Source organism: Benincasa hispida, chromosome 9 (genome assembly GCF_027475165.1).
Source record: "Benincasa hispida cultivar pf3 chromosome 9, pf3_genome.v1.1, whole genome shotgun sequence".
Taxonomy (NCBI): Eukaryota; Viridiplantae; Streptophyta; class Magnoliopsida; order Cucurbitales; family Cucurbitaceae; genus Benincasa; species Benincasa hispida.
The window spans coordinates 17,596,747-17,614,821 of record NC_143486.1 but is presented as its reverse complement, the minus strand read 5'-3'; the positions used below and the strand labels follow the sequence as shown (position 1 = coordinate 17,614,821).

The 18,075-nt window shown below is 34.2% G+C and overlaps 2 protein-coding genes and 1 pseudogene across 3 annotated transcripts; 1 reads left to right on the top strand and 2 right to left on the bottom strand.

Moving 5' to 3' along the window:
- Positions 1-2,018: 2,018 nt before the first annotated feature.
- On the top strand, positions 2,019-5,738 carry NFU1 (NFU domain protein 1). Its single transcript, XM_039042600.2, has 3 exons — positions 2,019-2,592; positions 5,118-5,254; positions 5,370-5,738. Exons 1-3 carry the CDS (start codon positions 2,256-2,258, stop codon positions 5,556-5,558), a joined length of 663 nt encoding a protein of 220 aa, XP_038898528.1. The 5' UTR covers positions 2,019-2,255; the 3' UTR covers positions 5,559-5,738.
- Positions 5,739-5,957: 219 nt separating this feature from the next.
- Positions 5,958-14,218, bottom strand: LOC120086135 (myb-like transcription factor family protein). 2 transcript variants are annotated; one of them, XM_039042598.2, is made up of 17 exons: positions 13,620-14,218; positions 13,440-13,526; positions 12,272-12,337; positions 12,109-12,168; positions 11,213-11,269; positions 9,971-10,100; positions 9,742-9,809; positions 9,490-9,582; positions 9,333-9,380; positions 8,287-8,463; positions 7,977-8,087; positions 7,403-7,498; positions 7,117-7,188; positions 6,979-7,015; positions 6,691-6,725; positions 6,487-6,576; positions 5,958-6,248 (listed from the first exon to the last, which is right to left on the bottom strand). In XM_039042598.2, the coding sequence occupies exons 1-16, from the start codon at positions 13,731-13,733 to the stop codon at positions 6,496-6,498; spliced, it is 1,332 nt and encodes a 443-aa protein (XP_038898526.1). In that variant the 5' UTR covers positions 13,734-14,218; the 3' UTR covers positions 5,958-6,248; positions 6,487-6,495. The 2 variants fall into 2 exon arrangements, with proteins under 2 accessions (XP_038898526.1, XP_038898527.1); XM_039042599.2 differs by having other exon boundaries at positions 8,329-8,463.
- LOC150033666 (serine/threonine-protein phosphatase 7 long form homolog) lies at positions 13,906-17,797 on the bottom strand (annotated as a pseudogene).
- Positions 17,798-18,075: the final 278 nt, after the last annotated feature.

The following is an 18,075-nucleotide window of genomic DNA, read 5'->3' as shown; positions in this document are numbered from 1 at the left end:
GAGGAAATTTTCACATTGAAGATTAATTTGGGATTTATACCAAGAAGTTTCTCAGAGTTTGATTACTTCATTTATATTAAGGTAAGTGACTTTCTACTAGTTCGCCGTCGAACCAGTTGTCCCAACCACTTGGACTGTTTACTTAAAGACTACTTGGACTATTTCTTGAGACTGTTAAGACTGATTATTCTAGATTGTTTGGACATAAATTATGACTAATTGAACTGCATGAATGACATTGACCAAATAGATTGAACTATTTTGGACCATGAGGATATACTAAAAATTTTACTCCTAAGATAAACGACTGTAAAATATAACACAGGAGTTATATGGAAACTGATGCATGCTAAGTTATAGGGTTCTTATTAGCTTTTCTTATCTATGCATGTGTACACATATGACTGATTCATGTTCCTTCGAGTTCATGTCTATGATTGGTTTGTGGACCTTTGAGTTACACACTATGACTGATTCATGTTCATTCGGTTTCATCTCTATGACTGATTCATGTTCCTTCAGGTTCATGTCTATGACTGAGTCATGTTATTTCGGGTTCATGTCTATGACTGATTCATGTTCCTTTAGGTTAATGTCTATGACTGATTTGTGGACCTTTAGGTCACACACTAGGATTGATACGTGTTCCTTTGGGATCACGTTTACGACTGATATGTGACTCATTCAAGATAACAACGACTGATATGACGATGTACATCGATGCTTAGATAAACTAGCTAATAAGTAACCTAGAGGGCCCAGTAGCGGGTCACTTACTGATAACACTCACCCTTTATTTTTTGTTTTTCAGGCAATGACATGAATAGATCAGTGAGTGACAGATGGGATTTGTGACAGAGCCATATGGTGACAACAGAAATCGCTTATTCTCAGTATATGTTTTTTTAGTCATTTCAATGTTTTGAAACAAGAGTTTAATGTCAGATAAAAAATTGTAAAGTTTTGAATTATTATTATTTTTTTCTTTGTAAATGGTTTTCTAAGAAACATAGACACTAATAGGGATACGATAGGATACGACGATACATTAATTTCTAAAAAACTAAGACACGTAAAGAAGTAGAAGATGAAAATCGAAGAATGAAGTTGAGGATGAAAGATGTGAATCATGATTTAAATAGTGAGAGAGAAGGGAAGAATGAAAATTTAATTACATTTCGAGGTCTTTTTATTTTTTTTAATGTTTTTATCATTTTTAATTTAGTTTGTTTTGGATTGCTCAATTTAAGTGTACTTTTATGTTTGGAAGTGATTTTAAAACGATTGAAATCACTTTTGTCATTTTCAAAATCACCGTGAAACATAATCCTTCAAGACTAATTGTGAGGATATGAAAATTGCATTTAAAAGTGTGAACTTGAAAACTAAATTAATTTTGAGTAATTAAAAGTGTGTTTTCAAGTGATTTTAAAAATAAAAAAAGTTATATTTTATGATTTTAAAATCGTGGGTGGGGCTTTTTAAGTGGTTGGGCTTAAATTTGAGAAAAAAATTGATTCACGTATCATTTTCATGTATCGATATGCGTATCTGAAAAAAAATCAGATATTTCAAATCATCTAGACGTATCCATATTTGATACCGATGCTCTACATAGTTAGAAATATATGTATTTCCTAGGTTAGAGCATAATCATCCAAAATAAAAGTTCTTTCACATTTATGTTGAAGAGCTAACATAATTTTAATAATAGAGATTAAAATAAACACTTTTAAAAGTTTAGAGACCAAGATAGAACAATATTTTTAGAGTTTAAAGACTAAAATAAAAAAACTTTTCCAAAATTTAAAAATGACACTGCGAGATCCATTTGAAAAATCTATTTGAAAATTTGGAATTCATATGATTGAAATAGAAATTGGGCAAAAGTGTTGGAAAATTCTAAAATAAGATTTGATAAAGATAACAAAATTTAAGAGATTTTGAAAAGAGATCAGATTTAGTATAAAATTTAGAAAGATTATATAATAGAAAAAATTAGGAGAATCTTAGAATTCATTTCGCACAAAATTCCACTCATAAAGCCCAAAATATAAAATGAAAAAGTTAATTTTTTTATTAAAATCACAGTGTCGATCTCACCTGTATCTTAAAAAGGTTTGCTAGTTTCGAAAGATTGAAAAATTCGGGGGTTATTTCTGACCATTTTTCAATAAATACCAATTTTCTCTTTCGGAGGCTGCCGAACAAATTCCTCATCATCGGCTAAATTCCGCATCGTTTCTTCTTCATCAATGGCGTCCTTAACTACCTCCGGCCTCCTCAAAACCCCTCTTTCTTATTCGCAAACTCCTGCAAATTATCGCCAATACACACCTTTTGCTCATGGGCAACATCAACTACCCATTTCCCTGAAAAGGGCTTCGCCCAGACGAGCCATTAGAGCTTCAGCTTCGAATTCGAGTCCCTCTACGAGCTCCTCACCAGGGCTGTACTCCGCCCAGAAATTTGAACTGACCATCAGAAACGTGGACTTGGTTCTCGAGGATGTAAGGCCCTATCTAATTGCCGACGGAGGAAATGTCGATGTTGTGTCTATTGAAGACGGAGTAGTTTCCCTCAAACTCGTTGGTGGGTGGATTCTGATCTCATTGAATTGAATGGGTTTGTTATAGTTTCGTTGTTAATTTAACTCTGTGTATTGAAATCTTTGGAACTGAACAATTGGTTGCTGTTGGCGTATGTGGGGGAGTTTTTTTTTTTTTTTGTTTTAAAATTTTTTTTTGGTACTTTATAGTCTAGCAAATGCTGTTGAATATCTGTTACACATTATGGTTATTAGTGGTATCTGCATTCTTGTCTCAAGAGAGTTTTGAGGGGCCAGTTTGTAATCGTTAGAGATTTGAGTTTCCATCATTTCTTTCATCCCCGCTTCACAATGATTAGTGCAGCAGTTCTATTTACAATGATTAGAACTTCTTCAACTTTTCCAGTTTGAAGCTTATACATCCTTTCCTGAGTAGAATCTTTCTCCATTAGCTCTGAATCTGGTGGAAATTTGGAACAGTTTAGACTCGGTACAGATGGATATGAATTTCCTTTCCTTTTGTGAGGGTTTCTTTCTATCAAATAAAAAGAATTTACCAGAGAAGAGAATAGATCATTTGGTATCTTCTTATATTATCTTAAGGTAGACCACGAAAAGGATCCTTAACTGATAGAATAGGAAAAGAAAGGGAGAGTTGGAAAAGTTGTGGAAGCTGCTAAACTAGCAACCTTAAAACCAATTAGATCTCCATGCCTTCGCTTTCTCTTCCTATGATAAAACCGGATGACATTTCTAAATTCTCAAATCTCTTTCAAGAAATTTGGCCATCTTAAAGGATGCTTCCGACCTAATTGAAGGAAGAAGTTCCCAAATATTTTAGAAGCATACTGTGAGAAAATCCTTACACCGAGAGTTCTGGGGTCCTTAGACGTGAAATTTGAAAAAACAATCTAGAAGTTGAGAACATCAAAGAAGTTTTACTTCTGTGACCTTGGTACTTAGAACTTAGAAGTTCAAAAAGCAACTGAGAGGGTTCATGAAGACATGGTATTCTTTTACAGCCCAGGTCCTCGATCCTAATATGTGTATTGTTTGTGACAAGGCAATCCAAGATTGATCATATTTTATGCTCACTATTCCATTGCCAAGAGTCTTGGTTGGCCTTTTCATTGTTTGAAGATCTGCTGCCCCAACCTACCCCAAGCCTGCACAATATGAAGAGGCCTAATATCACTTGTCTCTGAACACTTTTAACCAACTTTGTGGGAGATCTGGTATACTCTGAATAGGGACGTTTCTTAGGACATGGGTAGGGTTTTCATGAAATTTGAACGGACTGCAGATCAATATAGCTTTTTGGCTTCTTTCCTGCAAATACCTCTGCAATTCTTTTAAATATTTTCCTTATCGACTAGTTGGAGAGCATTTGTTTTCTTATCTTTGTCTAGGTCAGGTTTGGACAGTGCCTTCATCTCGTACATGGAGTTTATCAGTTTCTTATTCGATAAGGTGTAAAATGTCTCCACAAAAGGCAGTGTCTACCTTGTTAGACATCTCGTAGTAGAGACCTGAGTTTAATATTCTACGGCTAATTACCTGAGCAAAGACCCGAATTTTCTTTGGGACCTTGGTCTCCCAGATTTTTATACCTATATTATACCAATTAGTGGATGTACCTTAGATAAGATGTGGAAAGAAGGTGGGTGCAGGTAAAAGCCCCACTATTTTCCAGCCTTTGTATTCTACTTGAAAATATGTTTCCATCAGTTCTAGCGGCCTACTCAGCATCATCTTGATCTGATTTTAGTGTAGATGAATCACCAACCCAAAAAAGTTGCCACTTATACAAGGGTGCTTAGCTATTCCCATGTTGACCCAAGTTTGTGAATTTATCCTTCAAGCCTACGTGATTTAAACCCCTCTCAAGGCATCACGAACAAACCTGACTAGTAGCATTTGATAAGTGGGAGGAAAAACTCCAGGTAGCATACCCATGTTCCCTTGGAAAAATCACCTCCATGCTGCTCACAAGGCACTTGACATGGTGACGTCTATCAATACACCAGTTAACATAAGAAATGCTAACTAAAGATAAACTGACTCTCCAAAGTGCCACCAACTTATAGGGGAGAAACTAATCTATAGCGTCGCACTACCTAGTACCAAACCTGAGCCTGCAAATGCACTCCCTATCTTTACTCCATTTCCAACTCTTACGTGGCACCCTCATGTACCCAATTGGGTGTGTCGATTGATTTCCTAGTAAGCTGTAACCCTGTCAAAGCAATATCTGACATCAATTAGCAATGATTGTTGAGATCTTGCAGTTGATTTGACCTATCGTGTAGATGTCTTGAAGACAGTGTGTTAATAGCTTCCAAGGATTGGTGAGACAACAATCAATTCTTGAATACATGTGTATACATTACACAATCAATATCTTGAATACATGTGTACACAATCAATTCTTCCTTTCATCTCAGGGTGCGAATAAGAAATTTGTTGATTTGATGTTTAACTGCTTTGTATTCCCACAAAGTCACAAACAAAACAAAAAGTTAGTAACTATAAACATTTTTAGTTAAAAAATGTTTGTTACAATCTTTAGGAGCATGTGGTAGCTGCCCTAGCTCAACAACCACCATGAAGATGGGAATTGAACGAGTGCTGAAGGAGAAGTTTGGAGATTCAGTGAAGGAAATATGCCAAGTATATGATGAAGTGCCAAAGGAGACAACACCCGAGGTGAGTTTTCTATACACGAACAAATACAAAATTTGATGATGTCGTTCAAATAAAAACCGAGAGAGCTGAATTAGTTAGGTAATTAATATTTATCCTGGATGTTGCACTAATGCAGGCAGTAAATAGTCACCTTGACATATTGAGACCAGCAATAAGGAACTACGGCGGGAGTGTGGAAGTAATATCGATCAATGGTGGCGATTGCCTTGTAAAGTATGAGGGTCCTGAATCTATTGGTACAGGAGTAAAAGCAGCCATTAAGGAGAGATTCCCAGATATTACACACGTTGTGTTTTCAGGCTAACATTTCCTCAAGTTTTTGAAGTAAAGAGAATATGTATAGCTGCTGCATTTATTGAAAAGTTGGTGCTCATCTTTTCAGAATAGGCATGTAAAGATCTCTTGTACAATAAATGGTACGTATATTATTAATGACCATATCTTATGCACATAGAAAGAAAGTACACTTATTTTGGAGGGGAAACACTGTTCCACACAGAATTTTGTTCGGATATAGCAGATTCACATGAACTTTATATCCTTGGATCAATATTCTCTCTAAATTACCAAGGAGCTTGAACAGACAACTTACTCCTGCTAATATATGTTGATGGGTCAACATTAAAAAGATGATAATAATTGCATCATCATTCTTTTAAACCTACTGAAAAGGGTTAGATTGAAGAAAACCAGTACACAAAAATGAAAGTAATGAAAGAGATTTTTCCTCATTTCTTGGTAGATTTACATATAATACACAATCATATTAAGAGAACTATCAGCATTTCATGACAAAACTAGCTAATGGACATAAGAAAACCCGAGCTTTGGCTTTGTGATGAAGATAAATGAGGTAAACAGACCGTCGTTAACTCGATTGCACAAATGACCAGGAAAATTGCGTCTCTTAACCAAACCAGCATCAAAGTTCAGTTTAGACAAGAATGTTCTCCACTGCCTTCCAGTGAAAGCCGCCGGCTCCAGCATCAGCCTCCTTTTAGATGCATATCATTGTAATAAAAATTGTAAGATGGTGAAACCATACAACAGCCATCATAGATTTACGTGCATTAAAATATCATTAACATCTCAATTCAAAAACACCAATAGAATGGAGATGAGGCTTTTTTCTTTTTTCTTTTTCATTCAAAAGGGTAAAAAGCAAAAAAGGAGAGGAATTTTAGGCATAAAATATTGGAGATACAACCATATGTGCGAAAGTTCTAACACACCTGGGAGCATCACAGATCGGATCCCTTCTGTTTTCTTGGCCTTTTAGATTGAGCCGGTGATGATGGAGCTTCAGATAATCTTCCAGTGGCCTAACAACGATGGGTAGAAAAAAGTAATAAATAAGAAAAAGAATTCGACAAACAAAAAAAATATACAGGGTAGGAAGACAGAAGAAATAACAAAATAAATAGTTGACAACATACCTTGCGTTTTTGATCCCGTTTACCAAACCTTTCCCCTAGCAAAAGAAACACATACATGTAAATGAACTTCCACGAGGACGACAAAAATAATTAAATTTCATTTTAAGGGAAATAACATAAACTTCACTTCTAATCCTTGAGTTGAACTAGAACCCTGAATATAAACGTACATTTCAAATTTCAAATTTCTTCTTTCCTTTATTACTGAAGAATTAAATGAACAAAACTCATAGAATCAGCAATAAAAGTAAGGCCAGATATAGAAGTTCTATTAGAGTATCCATTTACCTCCAAAACTCATAGAATCAGCAATAAAAGTGCGATCCTGCACCAGAGCATAACAAGAATGCTGTTAGAAGAGGAAGAGTTATAGATTCACAGATATGAGAAATTACCGTGCTCAAGAAAGCGAGTACATCTACTGACCTTAGGTGTGCCAGGTGCCTCGGTGTATGGACTTTCTCGGAAAGAAGAACCTTCTGCCTCCTTATTTTGCAACTGTTTGGAAGAAAAAGGAAATGACAATAAAAATTAGAATTAACTACGTTATAGGCACATGGCATCAACCAAGTATGCCGCTAATGAGAATTCTCTCTGAATGAGAAGAAAATAATTATCAAATCTACTATTTGTGATCTGTATGTTAATGCAAGTTTGATGTGCATAAATTTGCTACCGCTGGGACATGCATATGGAAAAAAGAAAACTGTACCTGCTTTTGAAGATTCAATAGAGTCAATATTTCTTTTCTTAATTCAAGATGCTCTGCACAGACAGCTTTTGTTGGAACCCTGGGTTTTAAATTAACCTATTTACAAAGATTAAAGGAGGGGAGGGGGAAAGAAAAAACTTCTGTGAGTGATTAATATAGTAATTATGTAACTCTAGAACATGAAGAGCACTCAGGGGAAATGACTACTGAAGAAAGTCTAACAGACTGACAAAAACACAATATGCTTGATTCAACTCATGAGGTAGGTATAAGTATTTCTGAGATACAAAAGAGTTTTGAAATTATTCACCCTCTGCACTCACTTCCAATTGGAACGAGTTTTTCTCAAAAAGACAAAAAAGAAAAAGATCATTTGACCACAACAATATTTACTTAGGTGCTCTTAGTAGCAAAGATTATAAATTCGAATCATAGAGAAAAATTTCTAATTTGCTGTCTTTTCTTTCTTTCTTCTCATGAGCTGCTATAAAATTGATAACCAGTATTAAATCTTCCACAATTCATCACTTTATGAGAAAGGAAGAATTTGGATTTAACAAAACCAGAAACTAACCGAAAGATCTTGTAATGTCTGTTCAACTCGCTTGATAGTCCGAAGGCCAGCGGACGAGCTTGCAGCTTGTACCATTTGCTCAAGTGCATATGTTCTCAAGTATACAGGAAGCTGAAATGTAGGGATCAGTCATCAGACCACATTCTCAAATTTCATATATTGGTATAGATTAATAAAGCTTTGAGAACAAAATCCAGCACAAAAACCTCTTTGACAGAATTATCAAAATAATATTGAAAAAAAAAAAGCTAAAAAAGACTTCCAAAAATATACAGGCAAAGGCTAAATATGATTCCTCTAGGCTGTATACCATGCGAAGAGATGCAAGAGTAGAAGCATTATCTGCCACTACCGTTGAAGGTACGGCTGCCGGAGGAGGGGGCTGCACATTGGATACAGATGGTACAGTATCTCTAGGAACGACAACCCTTTCAGTAACTTCTGGGACAGCATTTGAAGTGACAGGTAACTCAGATTCTTCAGCCACCTAACATTCATGAAACCAAGATCATAAACCTGCTCTATTTATAATATGGAATTATTGTTTTAAAAAAAACATTCACAAGATTCTTCAGAATTGAACTAAAACTCTGATCCACTTTGAAAATGCAAATGCAAATAATAAAAGATAAAGTAGGAGAAGTGGATATTTTGAGAGAGAGAGATACCACTGAGAAATTACATACCACTAAAATAAAGTTTTGTTACATTATGGATGTCCGGACAGAAGGTAACAGTATTCCTAAACTTAATATTATTTTAAAGAATGGCTATAGGTCACTTCCAAAAGATAGTATGGATATACTTATGATGTAGTCCTTCTATGTTTCTGATTTATTAGGATTAGCATTAGTTTCCTTGATTGATTAGGATTAGGATTAGATTCTTTGGTTTATTAGGATTAGGATTAGTTTCTTTTATTAACTAGGATTAAGATTAGTTTGTTTTTCAATTCTTTGTAAATAAAGTAATTGTCTTCTTGTATCGATAACTTTGGATCAATTAATCAAGACTTGATGGGATTCCTTGAGAGGATTTCCTTTTTATCTCTTTATTCTACATCAACTTAAAAAGCAAAAAGCTTGAAGGTGAAAAAGAGAGAGTTTTAGCTTTGGCGTCTTGTACCCTAATAGATTAGATTAGTTGTGCAAAATTTCAATGGAGTAGTTATCCCTACCACATGACATTCCTATTACTAAGATTTTAATGGCACAATAACTTAAGACCTAGAGGTTAATAATGCAATTTCTTTCAACCATGAAATCCTGCAATGCCAATCCCGAAGTGAACCTGTAATCTGCTTTGTGCATTCATGTGCCACACCTAAAAAAAATTATTACATAGAAATTAACTCACTCGTTCGGCTCTGCGTGATTCAGTTATCTTTTTCGCTTCAGCAAGAACCTGAGACAATAAATAGTAAAAGAAAAGGGGAAAACAAAGATTTAGACTTAACCGTATATATACATTAATTCATTATTGGATCTTTATTAAAACATAAGAGAATCAAGACCTCAGCATCTTTTCGTTCTTGCTGTTTTGTTTGGGAGAGAACCATGGACAATGCCCGTTTGCGCTCAATCTCTTGTGAGACATTGTAAGGATCCTAATATAAAGAATAAATAAGAAAATCATACAGAATGTTAATTTGCAAAGAAACCTCAATTATAGGTAGCTTCATTGATCTTTTACAGGATATTAATATGCCAGAACTCCAAGCTAAAAAGGTAACATTGGAAATAGACTTAATACAAAAACTACCTACCTTGGCGGGAGTATTTCCTGAACTCTCCCGAGATGTTGGTCCTCTAGCAGCCACAATTGCTCTTGATGCTAAAAACATATAATATTAGTCATTACAGTAAAAAGGTTTTAAATAATCATAAGTACATCTGTAAATTATCCAAAACAAGTACATTAAAAAATCAACACAAATTGACAACCTAAGAGAAAACGAGTGCTTGAAATAATAGACCAAAAAAAGTTACATATACCACGATAATATCGCTCCTTTAGTTCCTCCACTGTCCTTGCTGACGGAAATCTGTCAGATATCACAATGAAGCGAAGATCAAACCGTTCACACAAGTCAAATAATTGATCTGTCTCCTCCTTTGTCCACGACTGAAAACATTTTAAAAAGTAAATATCTCAACCACAAAACAGAAGAAAAATAATAAAGAAATATGCTGGAGAATGCTAGATAGAACAGTAATCTAGAGTCTACTATGCTAGAGAATGCTAGATAGAACAGTAATCTAGAGTCTAACACATAAGTGCAATAGTGAGGCCCATGAACATTGTCCATCCCAAGGTGATCTTCACTTCCAAATAACATCAAATTGATGCTCACTCATTTGGACACTGACCAGTAAAAGGTCTTGTTCCAATAATGACGCAGAACTGATGAGAGGAAAAGGTGGCAGATGACTGCCAAAACAATGAATAAAAGATATGCTCCAATACCTGTTACCAACTGACATGGTATTTCAAAGTTCATCTAATGGCAGTCTTCTAGATGCTCAAAGAAGGCTCCACAATTAATATTTATTACGAGGGAAAATATTTACAGAAGAAATAGATAAGGAGCACCATGAAGTGCTAAAATGTAGCTATTTCAAGAACTCCAATCCATTCTATTTCCATACTAATGAAGATTTAATGATTTCTTCTAACATTTAGATTCAAGGTTTCAATTTCATGTTTGAACATTGTTGAATAGCTCTTCTCTAAAGGTTTTTCTTTTTTTTTTAAAAAAAAATCTCATCAATATACTCATTTAAATTGACCACATAGGTCTCCTCTTTGATCTCCCTTATCTATATCTTCAAAAATATAGTAAAAACACTATTGATATTAGAAGTAAAATCTGTAGAAAATGTCAACCTTAAAATCAACACAATAATTTCTTACAGGAAACACTTCATCCTACAAGCTTTAACATAATTACAATAAAATCTGAAAATATGGTGACATGGTATGAAGAGAAGGATAAGTTGTTATATAGGATATAAACAGTCAAACTATGACAGCGTTGAAACTTAAAATTCTTAGCTGTAAGCCTAAAGAGTCTCGAAGGCCAATTTTTTTTTCCCAAAAAGGAGCCTCAAGGCACAATTATTTACCATAATACCATAAAAATGCTACATATCATGAAACTTTGTGTGTTTGCGTGTGTGTATGAGAGAGAGAGCTATCTATGCTTTTTATTAAAAATGTGGGACAAATATACCCACAGGGTCTTTCAAATACTTCTCGTACTCCTCATCTGTGTATTTGACTACTTCAACAGACTGCACCATATTCAAAGAAGAAAATATGTTTCATTAATAGTAAGTTGTTAAGTCAAGAGGATTGCTACTGAATTATAACAGCACGACAATGAGTGAAAAAGCAAGAGGAATTGGAGGATCTTTTATCGTGACTTGGAATATAATATTAGCTGATATTTTCATATTTTGAAGGTTTCCACACAATAAGGGGTCAATAATATTTTCAGTGTACCAAAAAAGCCACTGACAAATCAGAAGCGTCAACAAAAATTTCACCAATATAAATATAAATACTAATGATAAGGATGTGAATATATGTAAAAGGTGTGGAATACTTATTTATAAATTCCTTTTGTTTTGGTATTATTGATTTCCATGATTCTTTTCAAGAATATCCACAAGATGAATATCCATCAACGTGAATATTTTACTTCAGAACCTTTCGCCACAATTGGCGTTTAACTTCTTGCTCAAAACCATAGAGGAAGGCTTCAACCATACATATATTTTATAGATTGTGAACAAGAAATTAATTGGTATGTTCGAGATATTTATCATTATTATATTTCTTCTTTAAGAAACACTTCATTGATGTATAAAATTACAAAAGGGATATACAATCCATGATATAACAATAAGCTATCCCGGTTGTTAAGGAGGGATGTTATGAGTATGCAGTAAAACGATTCCAACTTTTACACCAAGATATAGGATAATCAATGACAATGTCAGAAATGGATGTCAATGGCCATATCAAACTTCCAGTTTTCATCTAAGTATGAAAAACATTTTAAACGTCAAATTTCAACTTAAAAGAATACAAAACAACCAATCAATAAATAAAAAGGAGTTGGCCTTACCTTGTTGTACTTTGCAAAGGAATAGTCACCTGTTGGTGGAATGCCATTTACAACTCTAACCTACAACGGAAAAAATTGGAGGGAAGGAGGGAAAAGTGACCGAGTTTGAACGATAACAAAATCAATTGAAATATCCACGATTCATAAAGGTGCCAAAGCCTACCCAATGGTAAAGCTGCAAATTATCCTTTCGGGCAGAATTTGTAAAAGGAAGCCACTGCCATGTAATCTGAAGGAAAATCACATGACCATTATAATAACGATCTGAATTCAATTATTATTATTATTATTATTATTTTTAATAAGAAACCGAAACATGGGGTAATATGTGTATTGCCATACAATAACTCTACAAAGGGACTCCACTGAAAGAAAGAGAATCCAATCCAAAAGAATCGTACCAAACTGATAATTACAACAAATTGAAGGAGCACAAGCCCACAACAAGGCCTTTTTTAATTTTTAATTTTTTTTACAGAAACGAATGCTTTTATTGAGGAAAACAATGCAAGAATACAAGGGCATTAGGAGGAAAAAAAAAACTAGAGAAAGGATTTCCAACTAGGTAAGATGTTACTTAGAGAATAATTACAAAAGACTTTTGAGCATGAGGCCCAAAGAGAAACGTGAAACCTCACAAGGACCAAACCTCATAAGGGTCCCTCTCCATACCTCAAAAAATTCTATTAATCCTCTCCCCCTAAAAATCCCACAAAAAGGCACGTGCCACGACAAACCACAAAAGCCAGTCTTTCTCTCTAAAAGGTGGATAGAGGAGGAACCCCTCATCATCATGCCCACAACAAGGCATTTAATCCAACACTATCCCCCACCTCAACCTAAGACCACTCAACACCCCTAATATTCTACCATTTCTCTCGAACCAAATACCTCATGCAACAGCAAAGCAACAACCTTGCCAAACAAACCCCGCTCTTATCCCAAAAGGGGCATCAGCACCTCCCCTAGCATGTACCAACAGTCTTTTTTTGCCCCAAACGTAACATGAACAACTCCAAGACTCAATCCCTTCTATATTCATTAATTGCATGATAACTATATATTTTAAAACAATAACACGCAAGATACCCGACTATAATCCAAGCACTCAAGCAACAGATAAAAAGGCAACAGAATAACTGAAAATCCATATCGATTCAATATAATTAAGCATTCAAATACAATGGACTTCCCAAATTTCTCATATCAGTACACAGGACTACAAACCAAACAAAGTCCTCAACTTCCATATTCAATTCACTATTGTCCACACTTCTAGGACATACTACCAGATATCCGTATTGCACAAAAGGAGGGGGGGGGGGGGGAACCTTTTCATCTGATGGAGGTCGCTTCTTCAGCTCAGATGTATCGATTGCGGGCATAATAGGCGCCAGACCACCAGTAAGCGCATAAACCTAAAATTCAAAAACCCACCACCATTACTACTGTAAGCAATGAAACCAGATTACAATAATCATATAAACACAGAAGCACAGAGAAGACATTACCTCCCGAGAAATTCCATCTCGCTTTCTCTGGGCATCTTTGTGAGCCCTAGGTTTCTTCTCTTGGGGTAAGGGCAGTGTATTTTTGGGCAAGCCCAAGATATCCTTGGCATCCATAATCAGACCTTCCCCGAATTCTAGGGCTTCGTTCTACTTCGCAATGCTGGAAAACTGGAGTTCAGAAATCGAATGTTTTACAAAGTAAAGTTGCTCTGACCCTAATTTCATCAAATGGGTACAAAACAAACAGAATTTTGATTCGATGAATTGGAAAAAGATCGTTCTTGTTTCAGTTTTTGAGCATCATTAGAGCGCGAAAGCACAGTGGAGCAGAGGAAGACGACTTGTTATGATCGGATTTTCTTAATTCACCTGTAGGTGACGTACAGCGAGTCACATGAATAAGTGATTAGTGGTTGATTTATTTATTTACAATACGTACGTGAAAAATTAAGGCGGATAGTACAAATCTTAAGTCAATTTTTTTTACTAAATTATAATATATAGAGCAAATGGCAAAAATTACTTTTAATACAATGGTAATTATAATTATATCATCAAACTTTTAATCGAAAAAATGAAGTTCTTAAATTTGATATGATGTGTGCTCGTCCAAGAAATGTTGGAGATATGATCGAGGAGTTCCTCCTCCTCGATCATATCGAGAGGTCATTTTCTCCTACTTTCTAGTGTTTGTACTATTATTTGGATGTTGTGGGGTGAGAGGAATAACATGGGGTTGAGAGAGAAGTTAGAGAAATATTTCATGTTCTCCATTATGCTTCAATTTCGAATGTATTTTGTAATTATTTTATAGATACGATTTTGTATAGTTTGAATCCCTTTTTGTAGAGGGAGCCCTCTTTTTTGTGAATTGTTTTTTGTATACTCGTGTATTCATTCATTTTTCTTAGTGAAAGTTGTTATTAAAAAAATATATATATGTTAAAATTAGACTCTCAAACTTATATAATGGTAGAAATTATAACAACTGGATAAGTTTGAGGGGTTAATTTTTATCATTTTGGAGTCCAATTTCTATAACTATTATATAATTTGAGATTTCAATTTCAACACCTATGGAAGTTTGAGGGCCCAATTTTTATAATTGAAAGTTTGGGTGTAATTGCAATTATCATCATAGTTCAATGGTGGTTTTTACCATTTTCTTTATTAAAACTCTTTAACTTTATCATTTATTTCAAAGATACCCTTACACTTTCAAAAGTTACAATATTACCCCCCAATTTTCATAAAATATTTTAAAAAATACCCTTGGAGCGGATTTCTTCAATAATTTCAATCGGGACTTAAAAATGTGGTGATTGACCTAAAATGATATGATGATCCAAATTTTCATTATAGGTCACTCTTACATCATTTCATATCTTAATTTTCATATAAAAATATAAAGACTTTCTATTTTTAGGATAATTTTAAAACATTTATGAAAATTTAAAGATAATATTATAATTTTTGAAAATTTAGGGATATTTTTTTTAAAAATGACAAAGTTGATTTAAATATGATTAGTAAACCATTCATCGTAGACGAATAACGTTTTAAAAAAATAGTAAAAAATCACCCATTAAAAAAAAAAGTCTCTAATAATGGATTTTTTAAAAAATAATATTTTTTTAATAAATAATAACAAAAATATGGTTGGAGGAAAATATTTTCAAAAGTAGGTGTTTTGGGAAAGTATTGACAGATTTAGGGTAGTGAAATCGTGTACTCGGTACACGATTTCTATGTGGTATACTCGTGTACCGGGTACACGAGTCCATTTAATCCGTGATCAGCTAACTGGTTGATCGGTCAAGCAAACTCGTGTACCCGGTACACGAATTCGCTTATAAATTTTTTTTGTTTAAAGTCTAAAAATTACTTTGGAATTGGGAAGCCCTTAGATTCTTATGATTTACGTTTGTATTATTTAGAAGAATGAGTTTTAGAAGGTTTGCATAATTTACAAGCTTAAAATTTGAAAATATTTGAATGTACAAATCTTTGAGATGAGTTTTGAATACTTTTGTACTTCTATTATTTCAAATTACTAGTTTAAGTAAAACACAAAATTATATTTGGCTTACAAAACTAAAATTCATGAATGACAAATTTGTAATCCAAATATTCTAATTTATGTGTTGGACAAACAATGTTAAAATTAGTATAACTCAACGGACATAAAATTTGTACTTTTGACTCTGTTGATGCCAAATTTGTATAATTTTTTTTTAATTGTTAAACTTAATTCTTTCATTATTAAACTTAATTATATATTTAATCTACAATAAAAACATCTTGCACTCATATTAAAAAAAAATCATGATATTAAATAATATTTACAATTAGTTCTTTTGAGATTTGTAATTTGAAAATGATACAATGTGGGATTTAAAAACGACCCCCTGACCCTTACTCCTCATGGGGTTGTCTTCATGTCCCTCTAAATTAGGTTCACCTCGTTGTCGCGCTCGTCTACGACGAATACGTCTTCGATCGGTGTCAGCAACATTGAGTCGTCTTGTTTGTTGAATAATACTTTCTACGTTCATCAATGTTTGCTGACACATTGAACCAAATTTTGTAAGGTTGTTCTGTACTGAATATTGTTGAACTTTGCCGATAAAATTATTCTGTAGAATGAAAAAAAAATATTAAACAATATTCATATTATATATATGGAAAATTTTTGATTTGAAATATCTTACCATGCAGTAATAGTAAGCGTCGTCTGGTGAGATAAATCACCTCGTGATTGAATTGTACTAGGGAAAGTAGTCGTCTGATACAGCTGGCTCATTTGTTAATTCTCCCTGTACACAACGATCATGTCGTCCATGCCAGTAGGATAAATACTCCGCATGGATTCGACGCTAGTCTTGGTCTTGCTTACCCCTTAAATCGATCTGGTGTAGTTCCGGAAGTGTATAGGACAACGAAGGTATCGTTTGTCGCATCCCAAACTGTTTTAGCACACGATCTGGATGATGCCACTCTACTATATGGAAGCATATAAGAGGGCTAATAGTCAACCAGATGTCTTCACCATCACGACAATAATCAGGTAATGATCACCAAATTTGTGAGTATGGCGTCCAAATAACCTGATAAATAATAATAATAATAATAATAATAATAATAATAATAATAATAATAATAAGTATACATATAAATTTTTTTAAATATTCATTTATATACATATTTACTACCTGATTGGGCGTCAACATGTCGAATGTTTTCCTATATACGAGCAACATATTTGCTGACTGTTAAGAGGCAGCTAATACACCACTCCATCTAAAATTATAAAAAATACAATTAATTTATATTATTACATAAAATGGTAACGAAATAAATATATAAATAAAATAATACCTGGCACTAAGTGGCCAATGATCTGGGGCCTGTAGTTGGACTTGTGGTGCTACGATTGGAAATTGATTATAAGCCCACACTTGTAATAGTATCAGTGGCTCCACTATTTCCCACGCTTGTGCATTGGAAGTCCGACAAAGTTCTCTATACAACCATGCAAGACATGCACCACCCCACGAGTACGTACCAGCGTACTCGAAATCAGACAATAATGGAAGAAATATGAGATGCACCAGAGTATTTGACTTGTCGGCAAATAAAAATCCTCCAATAAGTTGCAGGATGTATGCTCGTGTGTACCTACGTATACTGATGTTGTCGGCATCGGGAGGTAATTCGGGAAACTGGGACGCCAACCAAGGGATACTCAATCTTGATCCCTTCAGATCCTCTGGTAGAATGTCTAAGAGCTCTTCACAGACGTTCTTCCAGTTATACTGTAGTGAGCCTGTCGGTGGTTGCTTGTCCACTCTTAACCCAAATTATACGGCGACATCCTGCAACGTAATAGTGCATTCCCCACAGGGCAGGTGAAATGTGTGGGTCTCTGGTCTCCAGCGCTCAACTAAAGCAGTAATCAGGTGCCAATCGAGTTGGATGAAACCAATCTGTGCAACCCCAAGAAAATTCGCCTCATGAACGTATGGAATGATGCGATGATCAAATGGGATAGTACTTTGTGCAGTTGCCTCTCTCCTCCGACAACTCAACACTATAGTGGACGATCTATCCCATACTGCCTGTGAATAATGCGTGTTTTGTTGGTACAATTGGACATGATTAGAAGGACCAGGCTCCATTACCTAAAAAGTTCAAATTATATTACATAATAGAATCGACAACATAAAAGATAAATAAAAAGTATATAAGAAAATACAATTACATAAAATAAGTTTATTAAATAAATTCATTACATAAATTCATTATAAATACATAAAGAATACAAATAAATGAAATATATAATTACATGAAAATTTATTATTTACACAAAGAATACAAATACATGAAATATACAATTACATGAAAATTTATTATTTACACAAAGAATACAAATACATGAAATAAAGAATACAAGTAA